This window comes from Geospiza fortis, unplaced genomic scaffold (genome assembly GCF_000277835.1).
Source record: "Geospiza fortis unplaced genomic scaffold, GeoFor_1.0 scaffold96, whole genome shotgun sequence".
NCBI classification, from domain to species: Eukaryota; Metazoa; Chordata; class Aves; order Passeriformes; family Thraupidae; genus Geospiza; species Geospiza fortis.
In genome coordinates, this window is record NW_005054454.1 from 571,881 (window position 1) to 587,026 (window position 15,146).

Consider the following 15,146-nt stretch of genomic DNA (forward strand, 5'->3'; position numbering starts at 1 on the left):
AATAGCAATAATAATAATAATAATAATAATAATAATAATAATAATAATAATAATAATAATAATAATAATAATAATGTACTCAAAATGGTGTTGTAAACCCCTTTTCATTGACAATTCCTGCCTGCTCTCCCCACAAAACAACCCAAGAAGAGGAGAAGTGCTTTCAGGAGCTGGAGAAGCTCCTGGGGGCACATGCAGTGTGTAACAAGGACCTGTCAATCTGTCCTAGGAGAACCTTCCTCCCAGCAGAGACCATGATGTGAAGGTGCAGGTCAGAGCCTGTGCTCTGAGCAGGCTGGACACAAAGGTATTTGTTTGTGTTGGTTTGCTGGGGGTGTCTGTGGCTCCATGGCCCTTGGCTGGTGGCTGGCACAAGCTCAGGCTGTGCCTTTGCTGCTGGCAATGGGCACAGAACTTTTTAGGGGTGTCCCCATCAGGGGGATCCCCGGGGAAGGTTTCCACAGGCACAGGACTGGGCTGGGCTTCTTGCACAGCTCTGATTAAAAAGCACCTGGAATTTGATTCCTAATTCATGGAGCCAGATCAGTTGTCAGCTGGGAGATCTCTTGCACTAAATCCCTTTTATCTGCACTCTAAGGCACAGCTTGGCTTGGCTGGTAGTAACTCCCTGCTTTTATTATTTAATGTTTCTAAATTAAATACAGAATTCAGTGCCATGGTTTAATACTGAGGAAGGTGTGCACTTCCTTCCCCTGGATAACATTTTGGTAATGGCCCAGGCTTCCTGTGATGATCCAACACTGTGAGATGGTAATTCATTTATAAATGCAGAGCTTTAGCAAGAATGCTGCCAGCATTGTTTTCATTTAGCTCCTGGCAGAAATCAAACTGAAGAAGGAACTTGTGCCTGTTGGGAGAGAAATTTCAGGAGTTGTGCTGGAAGGTGAGTGAGTGTCAGTGCCCAGGGAGGGAGGGAGGGAGCAGGGATTCCCCTCAGAGCCCAGAAGTCTCTTTGGAGAGCTTTTTGGAGCTCTTGGCTTCCTTGGCTGCTCTCCCAGTGCTGGTACCACTCCCCTGAGGTGGAGAGTCCAGCCTGGCTCTCAGACACCCCCTGTGTGCTCCAGCATGGAGCTCCTGGTGCCAAAGTTTGGCAATTCAACATTTGGGCTTGGCATCAAGAATCAATCAATAATTGTAATCAATAGAATTATGGTTTTTCACAAGAAATGTGTATCTTCAGTTTTATGAGCTAGTGATAACCAGTAGCTAAAGACTTCCTGCTCTAAATATTTCTCTTTTTCCCTTCTTCCCCTCTTTTCACCTCTCCATGGTGAGTTGGAAGCAAGGTGACCTTTTTCCAGCCAGATGATGAAGTGGTGGGTAAGTTAATGCCTGTTTGCCTCAGCTGACACCAACAGTCATCTTTTTATAATCAATGACTGAGCTTAGAATAATTGGTAAGGCTAAATTGACCATGGATTTTCAAAATTAAACTGCTGTCACAGGAATAAACTTATAAATGGGAATTCTGTTCTAAGAATGTTCCCTTAGGATTTGAAATATGATGTTGTGTTAACCACCAAATTGTGAGTGATGCCTTAGGAGAGAGGAGTTATTTCTTAGAGCATTCTGTCCCACATGTTTATGTTTTGTGTGCTGGGTGAGAGGATTAGAGCATGGCTGAAGTTCTGAAAGCAGGACAGAGTGGAGGTGGTGGGGCAGAGTGTGTGTTTGGGCATTGTGGTCCTTGCTGCATTATTCCCTCATGGCACAAGAGCTGCTCTGGGCAGCTCCTGGGTCTGGCTATTCCCTGCAGGAACCCTGGGGACAGCTCCAGGTGGGCACAAGCACATTGTTAATGGCAACTGGGAAGGACTGGACACAGCAGGCAGATTTGCAAGGCAAAGCCCTGTGCTCTAAATGGAGCGTGAGATTTGTGAGGGAGAGGGAAGAAAAGAATGGTTTTCCCTGGGATAGAGGAGATGTTAATTGAGGAGATGGAGCCAGAACCTCCTGTTCAGGAGGGTTCTGTGGCCAGTGAAGGTAAAAGCTCAGTTATAACCAGGATGGAGGGGCTTTTCCTGCCTACTCTGCTTTTGCTTTCTCTGCCCTCCCTGGTTAGTTTTTCCTGCAATTCCTCTTTCTTATTCCTGCTTTTTAACACTTCCACATTCCTGTGTGTTCATCCTCTGCTTCTTCCCGTGCCCTTGGTGCTGCCTTTGCAAAGCACAGGGTCAGGAACTGGGAGAGGAGAGGGGCTGTGGGGTGGCTGCTCCTTGCCTCAGATCCCTGCTCTGTGATCCATGGCCTGGAGTGGAAGGGGAACTCTCAGAGTGTGCAATGAGCTCAGACATCACCAGCCAAAAATGACACCTGCCAGTACCAGACAGCACTCGGTGCTGTCCCCATTCTTTCTCCCTCAATCCCAAAATGTGCCCCTGGAACTTCCTTGTGCCCAGGGACACCTCGGGCTGGGACCTGGCCAAGGTCTCTGACCTGTCCTAAACCTGCCAAAAGGGGACTGAAGCCAAACAGGAGCAGGGAATTCCTTGGGACAATGCTTTGGTTGGAATGATTGCTTGTGTGAAATTCAAGGTCTGTGTTCCTTCTTTTTCAGGAATTCTGCCCCTGGATTCTGAGGAGTCTGGTGTCTGTGAAATTATCCTGGTTCACGAGCATTACTTGGGTTTGTAGATTATACATTTTGCTAATAATAATTTTTACTGTAGACTTTATTTTAGCTTTTCTAAAGGGTACCCCATACCTTGGAGCTCTGGGCAGGCTCCTTGCATTCCAACATTCCACAATTCCAGCTGCCCCACCAAGTCACAGAAGTTTGAACACTCAAGGGCTTTTCCTTTGCTGTCACCCTTTCACAATTCATGATGGCCTAAACCACACAAGCTGACCCTGGTTTTTGACTTCTCCTTTTATTTCCCTTCTAACTCCCTGTTCTGTTGCTTCATTGTTGTTATACTTTTTCCTAACATGTCAAAAAATGTAATGACGAGAAATTTGGTTTTTTCTTCCCTTTGACTCAGTGCAGGAATATCACCTGGGACCAGACTAACAGATGGGGAGACTGGAAATGGAGACTGGAATTTTCAGGGATAGCCCAGTATTGAAACGTTGTTTTCAATTATTGTGAGCCTCCAGTTTTCCCTTTCTGGGTGTAGATTAATGAGTAGGATACTAAATGTGGGAGTCCCTGTTCTTCTTCCAGCACTTTGTTACCTTCAACAAGCTATTCTTTTGCTCTTCCCAAAGAAACTGTGGCTGCCCCATCCCTGGAAGTGTCCAGGGCCAGGTTGGACAGGGCTGGGAGCAGCCTGGGACAGTGGAAGGTGTCCCTGCCATGGCAGGAGTGGCACTGGATGGGCTTTGAAGTCCTTCCAACCCAAACCACCCTGGGATTCTAAAAATCTAAGTTTGGGTTGTGTTGTCTGTGACTACCATGAATTCCTGAGTAGTTATGAGGTGGCTCCCTTAAACTTGGTTATATCAAAGTTGAATCCCTGATGTAATTTTGTAAAATATGGCAAAATATCCTCTCCATGGCTTCTTAATAGGAGAGGGAAACAGGAGTCAGTGGTGGTGATCTGTTAGCAGGGGCAGCCTTCCTGACTCACTGTGACAGCTTTGCTAAATAAGCCCTGGGGTTTGCTGGGGTTTTTACCATCTCTGCTGTGTTTGTTGGTGTGTGTGGTGTTACATTTGAGTTAAATGGTATGCTCTACCTCACCCCTTGAAAATGCAGGGTTTATTGCAAGCCTGTGATCCTCCCCTGCAGTATCAGGTATCTGCAATCCCATGGGCCCAAGTCTGACTCTGTGCCCACCTTGAATCTCCCTGTTAAGCTGTGCCAGGGGAATGAGAGGCTCTCTCAGCTCTTTGCTCTCTCTTGGCCCCTTCTCCCCCAGAAACCCTGCTGCTCCCAGGCGTGGCACCCCCAATAAACCCTCAGCTAATGACCCCTCTCAGAACTGTGTGGAGTCTCCTTGCCTGCCCGCTGCTACCAGTGAACATGTTGTCCTGTAGATCAAGAATTCTATTATCATTGTGGTGCAAGGATTCCATATCACCATGGTTTTGTACCTCCTCGTTGTTTCCCACAGGCAGCTCCTCTAAGCACCAACAGTTCCTGGTCCTTGCAGCAGCCATCTAGCTCCAGCTCCCACCAACCCACTCTTTTATACCACTGTTCTTATTGGCTACAGGTGTGGCTGTTCAGATCAGGCCTGCTCCTAATCTTTAGTAATTGGCTCAGCTGCAACTCGTTGGGGGATAAGATTACCTTCTATACCATCTTCATTTACCCATACTGCATCCCCCTACATGAGCACACTGCTTAGGGGGCTCCCAGGGGATCCCAAAGGAATTCATGAGGTGTGTTTGTCCCTCAGCTCACAAGCCCCAGAAGCTGTGCTGGGCAGAACACACAGCTTAGGGGGGCTCCCAGGGGATCCCAAAGGAACTCATGAGGTGTGTTTGTGTTTGTCCCTCAGCTCACAAGCCCCAGAAGCTGTGCTGGGCAGAGGCTGCAGGGACGCTCCGGGACGGGCTCCGCGCGTACACGGCCCTGCACTACCTGGCCCCGGTGTCCCCTGGCACCAGTGTCCTCGTCCTGGATGGAGCAAGTGTGGGTACCTGGGCTCACACACTCCCCCTTTAGCACACAGCCATTTCTGGGAGTGCTGGCAGTGCCCTTCCTTTCATGGCTTTGCGGGAAGGGCTGTCCCACGTGGGAGCCTGAGCAGGGATGTTGTCCTGCCTGGGCTGTGGGGTGCACACAGGGAGGGTGTTCTGGTGTCCTGCACTGACACAGTTTGCCCTGAGTCCTCAGGGATAACTGCAGGAAAATGCCTTTTTTTTAGTCCTCTCCCACCTCTGCTTTTGACCTTTTCTTGGATATAAATAATTTGGTTTGCATCCCTGCAGTTCTTGGTGCTAATGAAGATGTGGGGTCCCCTTAGCCAAGGTTCTGTAGTGTAAACATGGCTGGGGCCTTTTGCTTGGAGCTTTTTTCCCTTCAAGCTCTGAGTTCCAGCTGCTGTGGTAATTAAAGTGGAATCTGAGCTGTTTTATTGATGACAAGAACCAGTTACTGACTAAAAGTTCATTCAGAGCTTCCCAGTCACTGAAGAGTTGTTTTGGCCTTGCTCAGGACAGAAGCAGATCTGTGAATATTCAATTCTTGGTTCAGCTGTGGGTTTTTTGCAGGAGTAAGTTCATTTCTGGGTACTCTCCTGACTGGCCTTTACCATGTAATTGTTCTTAACATTAAATTGTTGTAAATGAATGAATGAACGAGTTAATTAATTAATCAATGACCCTGTTTTTCCCCTCTCAGCCATTTGGTACCATTGCAATTCAGCTGGCCCAACACAGAGGGGCCAAAGTCATCTCCACTGCCCACAGCCTGGAGGACAAGCAGTACCTGGAGAGGCTCAGGCCTGCTGGGGGTGAGTTTTATCCTTCAGTGCTGAAGTTTGGCCTAAAGAATGTCTCAAAATATTTTTTTCTGTCAGGTCTAGAGACTAAGTTCTGTAAAAATTAAACACAAGTTGATAAATAGTCTAATTAAACAGTTTTCAGGTTTGTTCTGTGCTCCACAGGTGTTTAATTTCTGGTTTGGGGGTACTTAATGGCATTTTAATTCTCCATTTCAGTGGTAATGACTGGCAGTACTTCCCAGTAGTGCTGAGTGCTGGCTTTTGGCCCAAGTGCTCAGGAAATCTTTCCATGTGATGAAGTGGTTGCTGTGCAAGGAAGGATTGCTGACTCACCACTCCCCCAGTGTGTGCCAGAGCTCACACACCTGACACCCAGCACTCAGCACCTCAGATTGCTCCTGCCAGGGTTTTATCAGCTGTCAGGTGCTGCCACAGCTGGAGCTGCACATGCACAGGCTCTGCATTCTCCCCTTTCCAAAGGAGCTTGGCCTCACACACAACACTTGCATTCTTCCCTGACTTCTCTTTCACACTTCAAGTTTGGGATTTTTTCCCTCTGAAAACAACATGAGAAGATACTCTGTGTAAGAATCTCGTCTGATCAAAATTTTGCTGGTGTTTTGTGGAGGGAAGTGGAATATTCCTTTGTTCTGACAGTTTTAAAATAAAGGATGGATTGTCAGTCTGGCTGGATTGCAGCAAAAGGTTCAAACTGGTGCCTGCTACTTCCTCCTGCAAATACCAAGTGCTGCAGTGTGATTGCCAGGTTTGTTTTTCAGAGTATGATTTTTGTTGGCATTCACTGGGGTTACAGAGCTGGAAGATGCCTTTGGGGGAGCCTTGTGCAGCCCCATCTGTGTGGTTGCAGCTGCAGCCACCACAGCAGCCCAGGGCTGCCACTGCAGCACCTGCCAGACTCGTTTCTCTGGAGCTTGAGAGCAGCAGTATATTTTTTTTTGCAATTTGACCCAAAAAAACCCCTATTTTTTCCTGATTTCAGCAGCCTTTTTTACTGTCTCTGTGTTTATATATTTTACTGCACTAGCAGTTGTGACAGACATCAGAACTGGAAGATTTTTGGGAATGCTGTTGCTGTGCAGAGCCTTGTTGCACCACCTGTTACAGGGCCAAAGAGGGAATACTGAAGACCTAAAACTTCCTTTTGTAGCATTTTATGGGTGTATTTTGCTAATTATATGAAAAATTGATGAGCTAGGGAAGGATTTGGCAATTTTATTCTCACAGTCCTGAGAACTTTTTAGAGCATTTTTAAGTTTTTTGAATGTTAATGTCAAATAAGAGCATAAGTAACCCAAGCTCTAATTGGCTTCTTGTGTGTGTGGGTGGGGAATTTTCAGTTTTGTGCTTGTTCAGTGGGTTTTTGGTTAGTTTTGGGCAGTTTTCAGTGAGCAGCAGTTTGTGTTATCATTGTTGAGCATACCCAGCTGCTTCCTGGAATGGCTGAGGGGGAAAAATGATAACTGCAACTTTATTTCAAATAAAGAAATAGAGCCTGGGTACAGCATTGAAGAGGGAAACAGTTTGAGTGCAAAAGCAAAAAGCTTTTAAAAGTGTTCAGACTTTCTGATTTGTTTGTTAATTAATGTGATTCCAGTGCCTGAAGTAGAAGTTCTGGTAATGTTTCAGGATTTGTATTTAGACCAACAGGATGGGGCTTTTTTTTTTTCTTTAGTAATCCCTGGAGTAAAAGTTATAATAGAATGAAGGAGGGGATTTTAACAAATTTTGACATTTTAATGCCTGTGTTTCAGGCTGGAGACAGAATATTCCATAAGCAATGGGATGAGTTTCTGTCAGAGAACCCAAGGAAAAGTATCTGCACATACACAGATATTTCCTCTGCTCCCAAGGGCAGCTCCTGCTTTTCCTTGTTTGCTTTGTGAGGTTTTATTCTGTGCCACCAGCACTGAGCTCTGTTTAGAACCCCCCAGAGCAAACTCTGAGGACAGGCTGTGGGATCCTGGTGTTTCTGTGCCCCCAGCAGTGGAGGAGGAGAGAAAATGAAGTTTTGCCAGTCAGAAAAATCTTACTTTGGAAGTTGTGCGAGTCACAGCAGAAGAAACTGAACTCATTTACCAGTATTTTGTGAGAAATACATAAATAACAGAGGATTATAGAAAGTTATATTACAGTTTGTTGCTTGGCCTTTTCCACAATGGTGAGAAATTTTTCCAGCATTTTTTAGGAAGGAAGTTGACCAGGATTTTGAGAAGTACTGTTTGACTGTTGTACTGAGTTAAGGAACAAAACTGGACATTTTTGCTATACAGAAATCAGAAAATAGTCAAACTGGTGGAACTCTGGCCTTTTCTTTTTGATTGCCAGGCTTTGGGTCTGTGAAACCAGAATTATTTTCAAAAAGTGAAATTATTGCAGAAATAATACCATGTCAAATTGCCCTGGGTAAGGAAAACCTTTTAACTTCTTGACTGAAGAAAACTAAGAAGAAAAGGATATTAAGGGGGTTTATTTGCACAGGGGGAATGTGGCAATCATTAATAATTAATTCTTATCCCATCTTTAGTAAATTTTGACAGTGAAATCATTTGACTTCAGTGAAAAAAAGAGGGAATTACTTGGGATTTGAATGCATCCTATGATTAGACTGGGGGTTTGAAGGGACAAAAAGAACCAAACCCAAGGCATTTATTGATGATTTGTTAATATCCTTAATGACCAGCTCCTTGCATTTTTCTTCCCTCCCTCCTTCCTTCCCTCCCTGCTGCTGGGATCCCACTCCAGGAGTCCGGCAGCCTTTGGTGGGTGAGTGCAGATCTGAGCTCCACATTTGTTTGATGTTCTTTCAGTTCTCATTTTGCTGTAAAGTCCTTGCCCTGTTTAGTTTCCAAATGTTTGTTCTACCTCATAATGATGAAACAAACCCTGTGGCTGCTCCTTCTCTGTGTTATTGTTATAACATGAAAAATGGCTTTTACCTGAAAGAGAGCAGGGTTGGATGGGAGATTGGGAGTGAGGAATTGTTCCCTGGCAGGGTGGGCAGGCCCTGGCACAGGGTGCCCAGAGCAGCTGGGGCTGCCCCTGCATCCCTGGCAGTGCCCAAGGCCAGGCTGGACACTGGGGACAGTGGGAGGTGTCCCTGCCATGGCAGGAGTGGGATGGGATCCTTAAGGTCCCTTCCAACCCAAACCATTCCAGGATTCTCTCATTCTTGATTCTGTGTTTCCTCTTTATAACCAACCATAATCAGGGCATCATAGATACATGACAGGGAAATGTATTGGTGGTTTTAGTTCAGCAATATTTGAAGAGCAGATGTAAATCCTTCATCTAAACATTTAATTGAGACCCAGAGAGCCAGGACTTGAATTGCAAAAAATGAACTTAGAGAAGGATTTGTCACATTTTATCCTTTTGGGCCAACAAACTCATGAATTAACTCTGCATTCATACTTTTTGGTGTTGATTTTGCACTGTGTTGAAAATGAAAAAAAAGAGAAAGATGTGCCAGGTTTTTTGGGTGTAGCTGCAAACCTGTTTGTGGTACCTGCAGAGAGCAGAAGCTGCATGTGCTGCTGGGGATCTGAGCTCTCAGCTGGGAGCACCTAAACTCCTTTTCCATGGATCTGAAGTGGTTTTTGCTGCTGTCCTGCTCTGGCAGCCCGGGTGATGGACGTGTCCCACGGGAAGATTGACGTGGCCGAGAGCTGCCTGGAGGAGACGGGCGGGCTGGGCGTGGACATCGTGCTGGATGCCGGAGGTACGGGAGCGCTCCTGCCGCCCTGGCTGTTGGGTCGTGAGTTCAGGGTTTACAATTCCCTGATAATTCCCTGCCAGGTGTGTCAGTCACCTCTCCTTTCCCCTCCCAGCACTGTCTGTCAATCCTGGAATTCCAGAAGGCAATGGAGTGATTGGCAGATACAAAGGATGGGAGCATTGGGCCATCCAGGTGTCCTTTGTCCCTTAAGACTCCCCTTGTACCTGGTTGATGGCTCTCTATCTCTTCGTTCCCTCTCTCCCCGGGGTTAAAAGGAACAGCAACCACATGGTCAGAGAGTTCTGTTGGAGCTGGTGCTGCATTCAGAGGTCTGTGGGCCAGAATAAAGCTCTGGATCCAAACCCTCCATCAGAACTGACTCCTTTCCTTCACCATCGCCTTAAAGCTTCTCCACCAGAGGGAAACCAGAGCTCCTGCAAGCTTGGACTTGTCTCCAAGTGCCCAGCTGCAGCATCCTGCTAGCCTGTAGTGTCTCTGGGGTGAAACACCACACACCCAGCCAGCCAAAAGTGTCTGTGGGGTGAAACACCACACACCCATAGAGCCAAAAGTGTCTGTGGGGTGAAACACCACACACCCATAGAGCCAAAAGTGTCTGTGGGGTGAAACACCACACACCCATAGAGCCAAAAGTGTCTGTGGGGTGAAACACCACAGTGCTGCTATTTGGGGGCCAGACAAGCTCAGGCACATCCCAGCCAGTTATATTGGTAATATTCCAATACCTGGCAATGGCATCCCCTCATTCCCAGAGCTCCTCTGTCACCCACTGCTGCGTGCCAGCACCTCCCAGGCAGCTGCTAAATGGGGCTGAAATAGTCCTCTCTTTGAAACTGGAAATTAAAAATGGCTCTAGAGTAGAGCTGTGATATTGTTGGTTTGCTGCCTTGTTCGAATACAGAAATTAACCCTAATTAACAACACTGTCAGCCTCTATTGGAAACTAACTCTCATAGGTGAGAACTCTGAAGTTACTATTCAGAGTTATGTAAATAAAATATTGTACTAGATATTATATATATTTATTATTATTGTTGTATATTTCATATATATATTACAACAGATTGCTGATATATATTTATATATAATAGTATATAAATATATCATAGTGTCTAAATATATAATAGTATCTAGATGTATAATTTGTAATTTTAAATTATATAATAATTTACATTATATACTAAATACATATAGTATAATAGACTATATTTTATAGTTATATTTCGTGTTTTATACATTATGCATTAAGTTATATATGCTATATATTATAGATATTTTTATATTTTATATCTACTATATTATGTATAATATAGTATATTATGTGTAATATATACTATTATGTTATATACTATATAATATAGTATAATATAGGTAATATACTATATTATAGTATATATATTATATAGTAAATATATTTTAGTATAATATAATATAGTATAATATAGGTAATATACTATATTACAGTCTATATTGTTACTATAATATTATGAATACGAATATAAACAAAATATTACTCTGAATAGTAACTTCAGAGCTTTTATAAAATATTATTCTGAGTAAAGTATATAAAATACTCAGGGTATAAATGGAATAATAAATTCAGAGTTTTCAACCATTTTTAGCTGAAACAACCAAAAATCTTAGAGTTCCACTGAAAGGTGAGGCAGTAAATACATATTGAATTTTGCACATTTTCTGCTGAGCTCAGAGGAATTTGTTCTCCCTCCCAGTGAGGTTGTACAGTGCTGAAGATGAACCAGCTTCCAGGTGCCAGCTGCTGCCTCACAAGCACGACATCATCACCCTGCTTGGGGTTGGGGGACGCTGGATAACCACGCCAAAAGTGTCTGTGGGGTGAAACACCACAGTGCTGCTATTTGGGGGCCAGACAAGCTCAGGCACATCCCAGCCAGTTATATTGGTAATATTCCAATACCTGGCAATGGCATCCCCTCATTCCCAGAGCTCCTCTGTCACCCACTGCTGCGTGCCAGCACCTCCCAGGCAGCTGCTAAATGGGGCTGAAATAGTCCTCTCTTTGAAACTGGAAATTAAAAATGGCTCTAGAGTAGAGCTGTGATATTGTTGGTTTGCTGCCTTGTTCGAATACAGAAATTAACCCTAATTAACAACACTGTCAGCCTCTATTGGAAACTAACTCTCATAGGTGAGAACTCTGAAGTTACTATTCAGAGTTATGTAAATAAAATATTGTACTAGATATTATATATATTTATTATTATTGTTGTATATTTCATATATATATTACAACAGATTGCTGATATATATTTATATATAATAGTATATAAATATATCATAGTGTCTAAATATATAATAGTATCTAGATGTATAATTTGTAATTTTAAATTATATAATAATTTACATTATATACTAAATACATATAGTATAATAGACTATATTTTATAGTTATATTTCGTGTTTTATACATTATGCATTAAGTTATATATGCTATATATTATAGATATTTTTATATTTTATATCTACTATATTATGTATAATATAGTATATTATGTGTAATATATACTATTATGTTATATACTATATAATATAGTATAATATAGGTAATATACTATATTATAGTATATATATTATATAGTAAATATATTTTAGTATAATATAATATAGTATAATATAGGTAATATACTATATTACAGTCTATATTGTTACTATAATATTATGAATACGAATATAAACAAAATATTACTCTGAATAGTAACTTCAGAGCTTTTATAAAATATTATTCTGAGTAAAGTATATAAAATACTCAGGGTATAAATGGAATAATAAATTCAGAGTTTTCAACCATTTTTAGCTGAAACAACCAAAAATCTTAGAGTTCCACTGAAAGGTGAGGCAGTAAATACATATTGAATTTTGCACATTTTCTGCTGAGCTCAGAGGAATTTGTTCTCCCTCCCAGTGAGGTTGTACAGTGCTGAAGATGAACCAGCTTCCAGGTGCCAGCTGCTGCCTCACAAGCACGACATCATCACCCTGCTTGGGGTTGGGGGACGCTGGATAACCACTGAAAGGAACCTGCAGGTAAAGGTGCCTGTGCCAGGGAGGATTTTGTCCCACAGAAAACAGACATACAGACATATAAAACTGTTGTTTCAACCTGTTAGTGTTACACTGACACTCTCTTTTAAGAGTGGGCAAGGGGTGTTTTTTGTTTGGTTCAACCATCTCTATAAGATAGCCATTTAACCTTTATATTTGTATGGGAAAATGTAACTAAATAACATTTGTCTTCAATTTGCTTCAGCTGGATCCTCCAGACAGCCATTCCTTGTTCCTTAAGGGAGCCACAGTGTCCTTCCTGAATGAGGAGGTGTGGAACTTGTCCAATGTGCAGCAGGGGAAGTATCTCGATATCCTTTGGTGGTGCTGTGGAATTCTCACTGCTCAAAGGAGTGAAAACACAACTGGGAAATCCCACTGAGAGGTTCTGCTCTGCTCAGTGCTGCAACCCAGCTGAAAGGTGGAGATAACATATGAGAGACACTCAGGTTTTAAGGTATTTTCTGCATTCCTTTTACATTCATCCCAGACTGGTTTGGGTTGAAAGGGACCTTGAAGCCCACCCAGTGCCACCCCTGCCATGGCAGGGACACCTCCCACTGTCCCAGGCTGCTCCCAGCCCCAGTGTCCAACCTGGCCTTGAAAATGTGTCTACAAGCTTCATTAAAAGCAGTGCTGCAAAACACCCATTCTGGGGAAAAAAATGCAGTGTTTTGGTTCAATATTGAACCAATTAATTGAAGATGTGATCCTATATAGTTTTATTTTGTGAAAGCGACATTTTGGAATTTTTTGGGGGTTGTGTTTTTGGGCATTGGATGCCTCACCTGTAAACTTAACGCACTCATATTCACCGCAAAAGTGGAAATGTTTTGGCTTCCTAACTTCTCCTTTATTTTCAATGTACAGAAATATTATGTACAGAAGATGTACTAATTTGTTTCATACATGAAATTTATGGAGGGACAATGTTGGTTGGGAACAGGAAGAGGAATATCTCCTACATTTGGGCTGATGTAGCTGGACTGAGCTCCCTGGGCAGGACATTTTCAGCCCTGAGAGGTTTGGCTGCTTTTGGCTTTAGGAACTTGTGTATCTTGTGAAATTCTGGAGCATCTGGCATTACTGTCATCTGAAGAAATCACAAATTGATCACTTTTTAAAAGAACTTGAGCTCCAAGTATCAGCCTGATTGCCCTTAAAATGGAGGATGAACCTTGTTGTTTGGGTTTCATACAAAGACTGAATACAGTCTTGGCTGGTGGTCACTAACTCACAGGCCCCTCACAAGGCAGTGTGCTCCAAGAATTTCCAGCCTCTGCTGTGTTCCCAGCTCCATTTGGGCTTTTTATCAGGTGTCTGTATGAACAGTCACAACAGCTGCCTGGTCCCAAAGTTCTGTTCTCTTCATTCTGCACAAAAAGTGCCATTGATGGATGATTGATTGATTGATGCTGTACTAGTGCAGGCTGCCCTTGTGTTTCATATTGAAATACTGAAGATTTTCATATTGAAATAATTGAGATATCCCATATTTCATTTCTGCATCCTGTTTCAGGAAAGGAGGTTTCTGGTATAGTAACAAGTGCAAAAATCTGATTTAAAGCCTGGAATGGAGGCTCATTTTCATTTTCCCTTGATCTTGCTGAGTTGGTATCAGTACAGGGCTGTGACCAGCACATGTGATTGTAAAGAGATTTCCCTCCAGCTCTATTGTTCCTTAACAGTCCTCTTGGATACCCATCCTGGAAGATATCATGGACAAATTATCAAATGGCATTTTCAGGTGAGAGATGTGGTGTTGTTATCTTATTGCAGGGGTTCCATACTGTTGTCTCCTTATTGCAGAAGTTTCATACCTTCTTGGTGTTTCTCACGGGCAGCTCCTCAGAGCACTGACTCTCTCTTCTTCACAAAGCAGCCAACTGACTCCAGTTCCCTTCTCAACACCACCCCACTCTTTTATAGCACTCTTCTTCTCATTGGTTACAGCTGTGGCCTGTTAAAGTCAGGCCTGCTCCTAATATTTGATAATTGGCCCAGCTGCAGCTCCTTAGGGGGAAGATTACTTTCTACACTATCTTTATTTGCTTATATTCTATCCCCCTACAATGTGGAGATTTTTGTGGGTTTTTAAATTCAGCATTAAAAGTAGAAAACTCTGGCCAGCACTAACACTCCTGAGCAGAGCTTCAGGAAGTTATAGGAAGATTTCCATAATGAGGTGGGAATGGAAGATGCCTTCCTTTAAAGCAGGATAACATCTGCTACTGAGCAGAACCCTCCCCACCAGCCCTTTTTTCCCCTGCAAGAAGGATCTCTTTTCATTTATTTGTGGCTCCTGTTTGCTTTGGGGCTTTTCCCTTCTTCTGTGCACTGGAGCAGAGCCATAAACCTGTTACTTTGTTTGAGGAGGGAAGTTGACACAGTGAAAGTAAAGTCTGTCCTGTGATATTTCTGCTGGTCTGAGTGTGCTTACCAGCACTTTTTACTGTTTCATTTCAGGCCTCAGCTGGATGAACCCATCCCATTGTATGAAGCCAAAGTTTCTATGGAAATAGTTCAGAAGAATCAAGCAAGAAAGAGACAAGTCATCCAGTTCTGACACACAACTTCTGATTTCTCGGCCTGGGGAAGATAAAGAAATGAATTTGTGGAATAAATCAGTGTACACTTGCAGGCAGTGAACAGAATTTAAACATTCTTTGTAGCTCAGCTCAAATGGTCTCTGAAGCTTCCATGACTTCAGGGTTTTTAAATTCCCTTGAGCAGAATGTTCCCATCAGCAGCTTCTAAAGAAGCAGTCTTGACATAAAAATCTTGTCTGCCCTGCCACACTTAAAAATGTCAGAAACATCTACAGGCAAACTCAGTTGCTGTTGGTTTTCAACCCTAAGAAATTAAAGAGGGAAAAAATAGTTTTTATTAGTATT

The 15,146-nt window shown here is 43.0% G+C and overlaps 1 protein-coding gene across 1 annotated transcript in view; it reads left to right on the forward strand.

The window, feature by feature from the left end:
* CRYZL1 (crystallin zeta like 1) overlaps positions 1-14,901 on the forward strand; it is a 15,769-nt gene extending 868 nt beyond the window's left edge. The window contains exons 2-13 of the mRNA XM_031062606.1: positions 230-307; positions 832-904; positions 1,297-1,341; positions 2,579-2,647; positions 4,467-4,600; positions 5,312-5,423; positions 8,178-8,198; positions 9,055-9,153; positions 12,113-12,234; positions 12,458-12,563; positions 13,954-13,999; positions 14,719-14,901. Coding sequence (XP_030918466.1) covers positions 230-307; positions 832-904; positions 1,297-1,341; positions 2,579-2,647; positions 4,467-4,600; positions 5,312-5,423; positions 8,178-8,198; positions 9,055-9,153; positions 12,113-12,234; positions 12,458-12,563; positions 13,954-13,999; positions 14,719-14,818 — 1,005 coding nt within the window. The 3' untranslated portion in view covers positions 14,819-14,901. The remainder of the gene's footprint in view (positions 1-229; positions 308-831; positions 905-1,296; positions 1,342-2,578; positions 2,648-4,466; positions 4,601-5,311; positions 5,424-8,177; positions 8,199-9,054; positions 9,154-12,112; positions 12,235-12,457; positions 12,564-13,953; positions 14,000-14,718) is intronic.
* Positions 14,902-15,146: the final 245 nt, after the last annotated feature.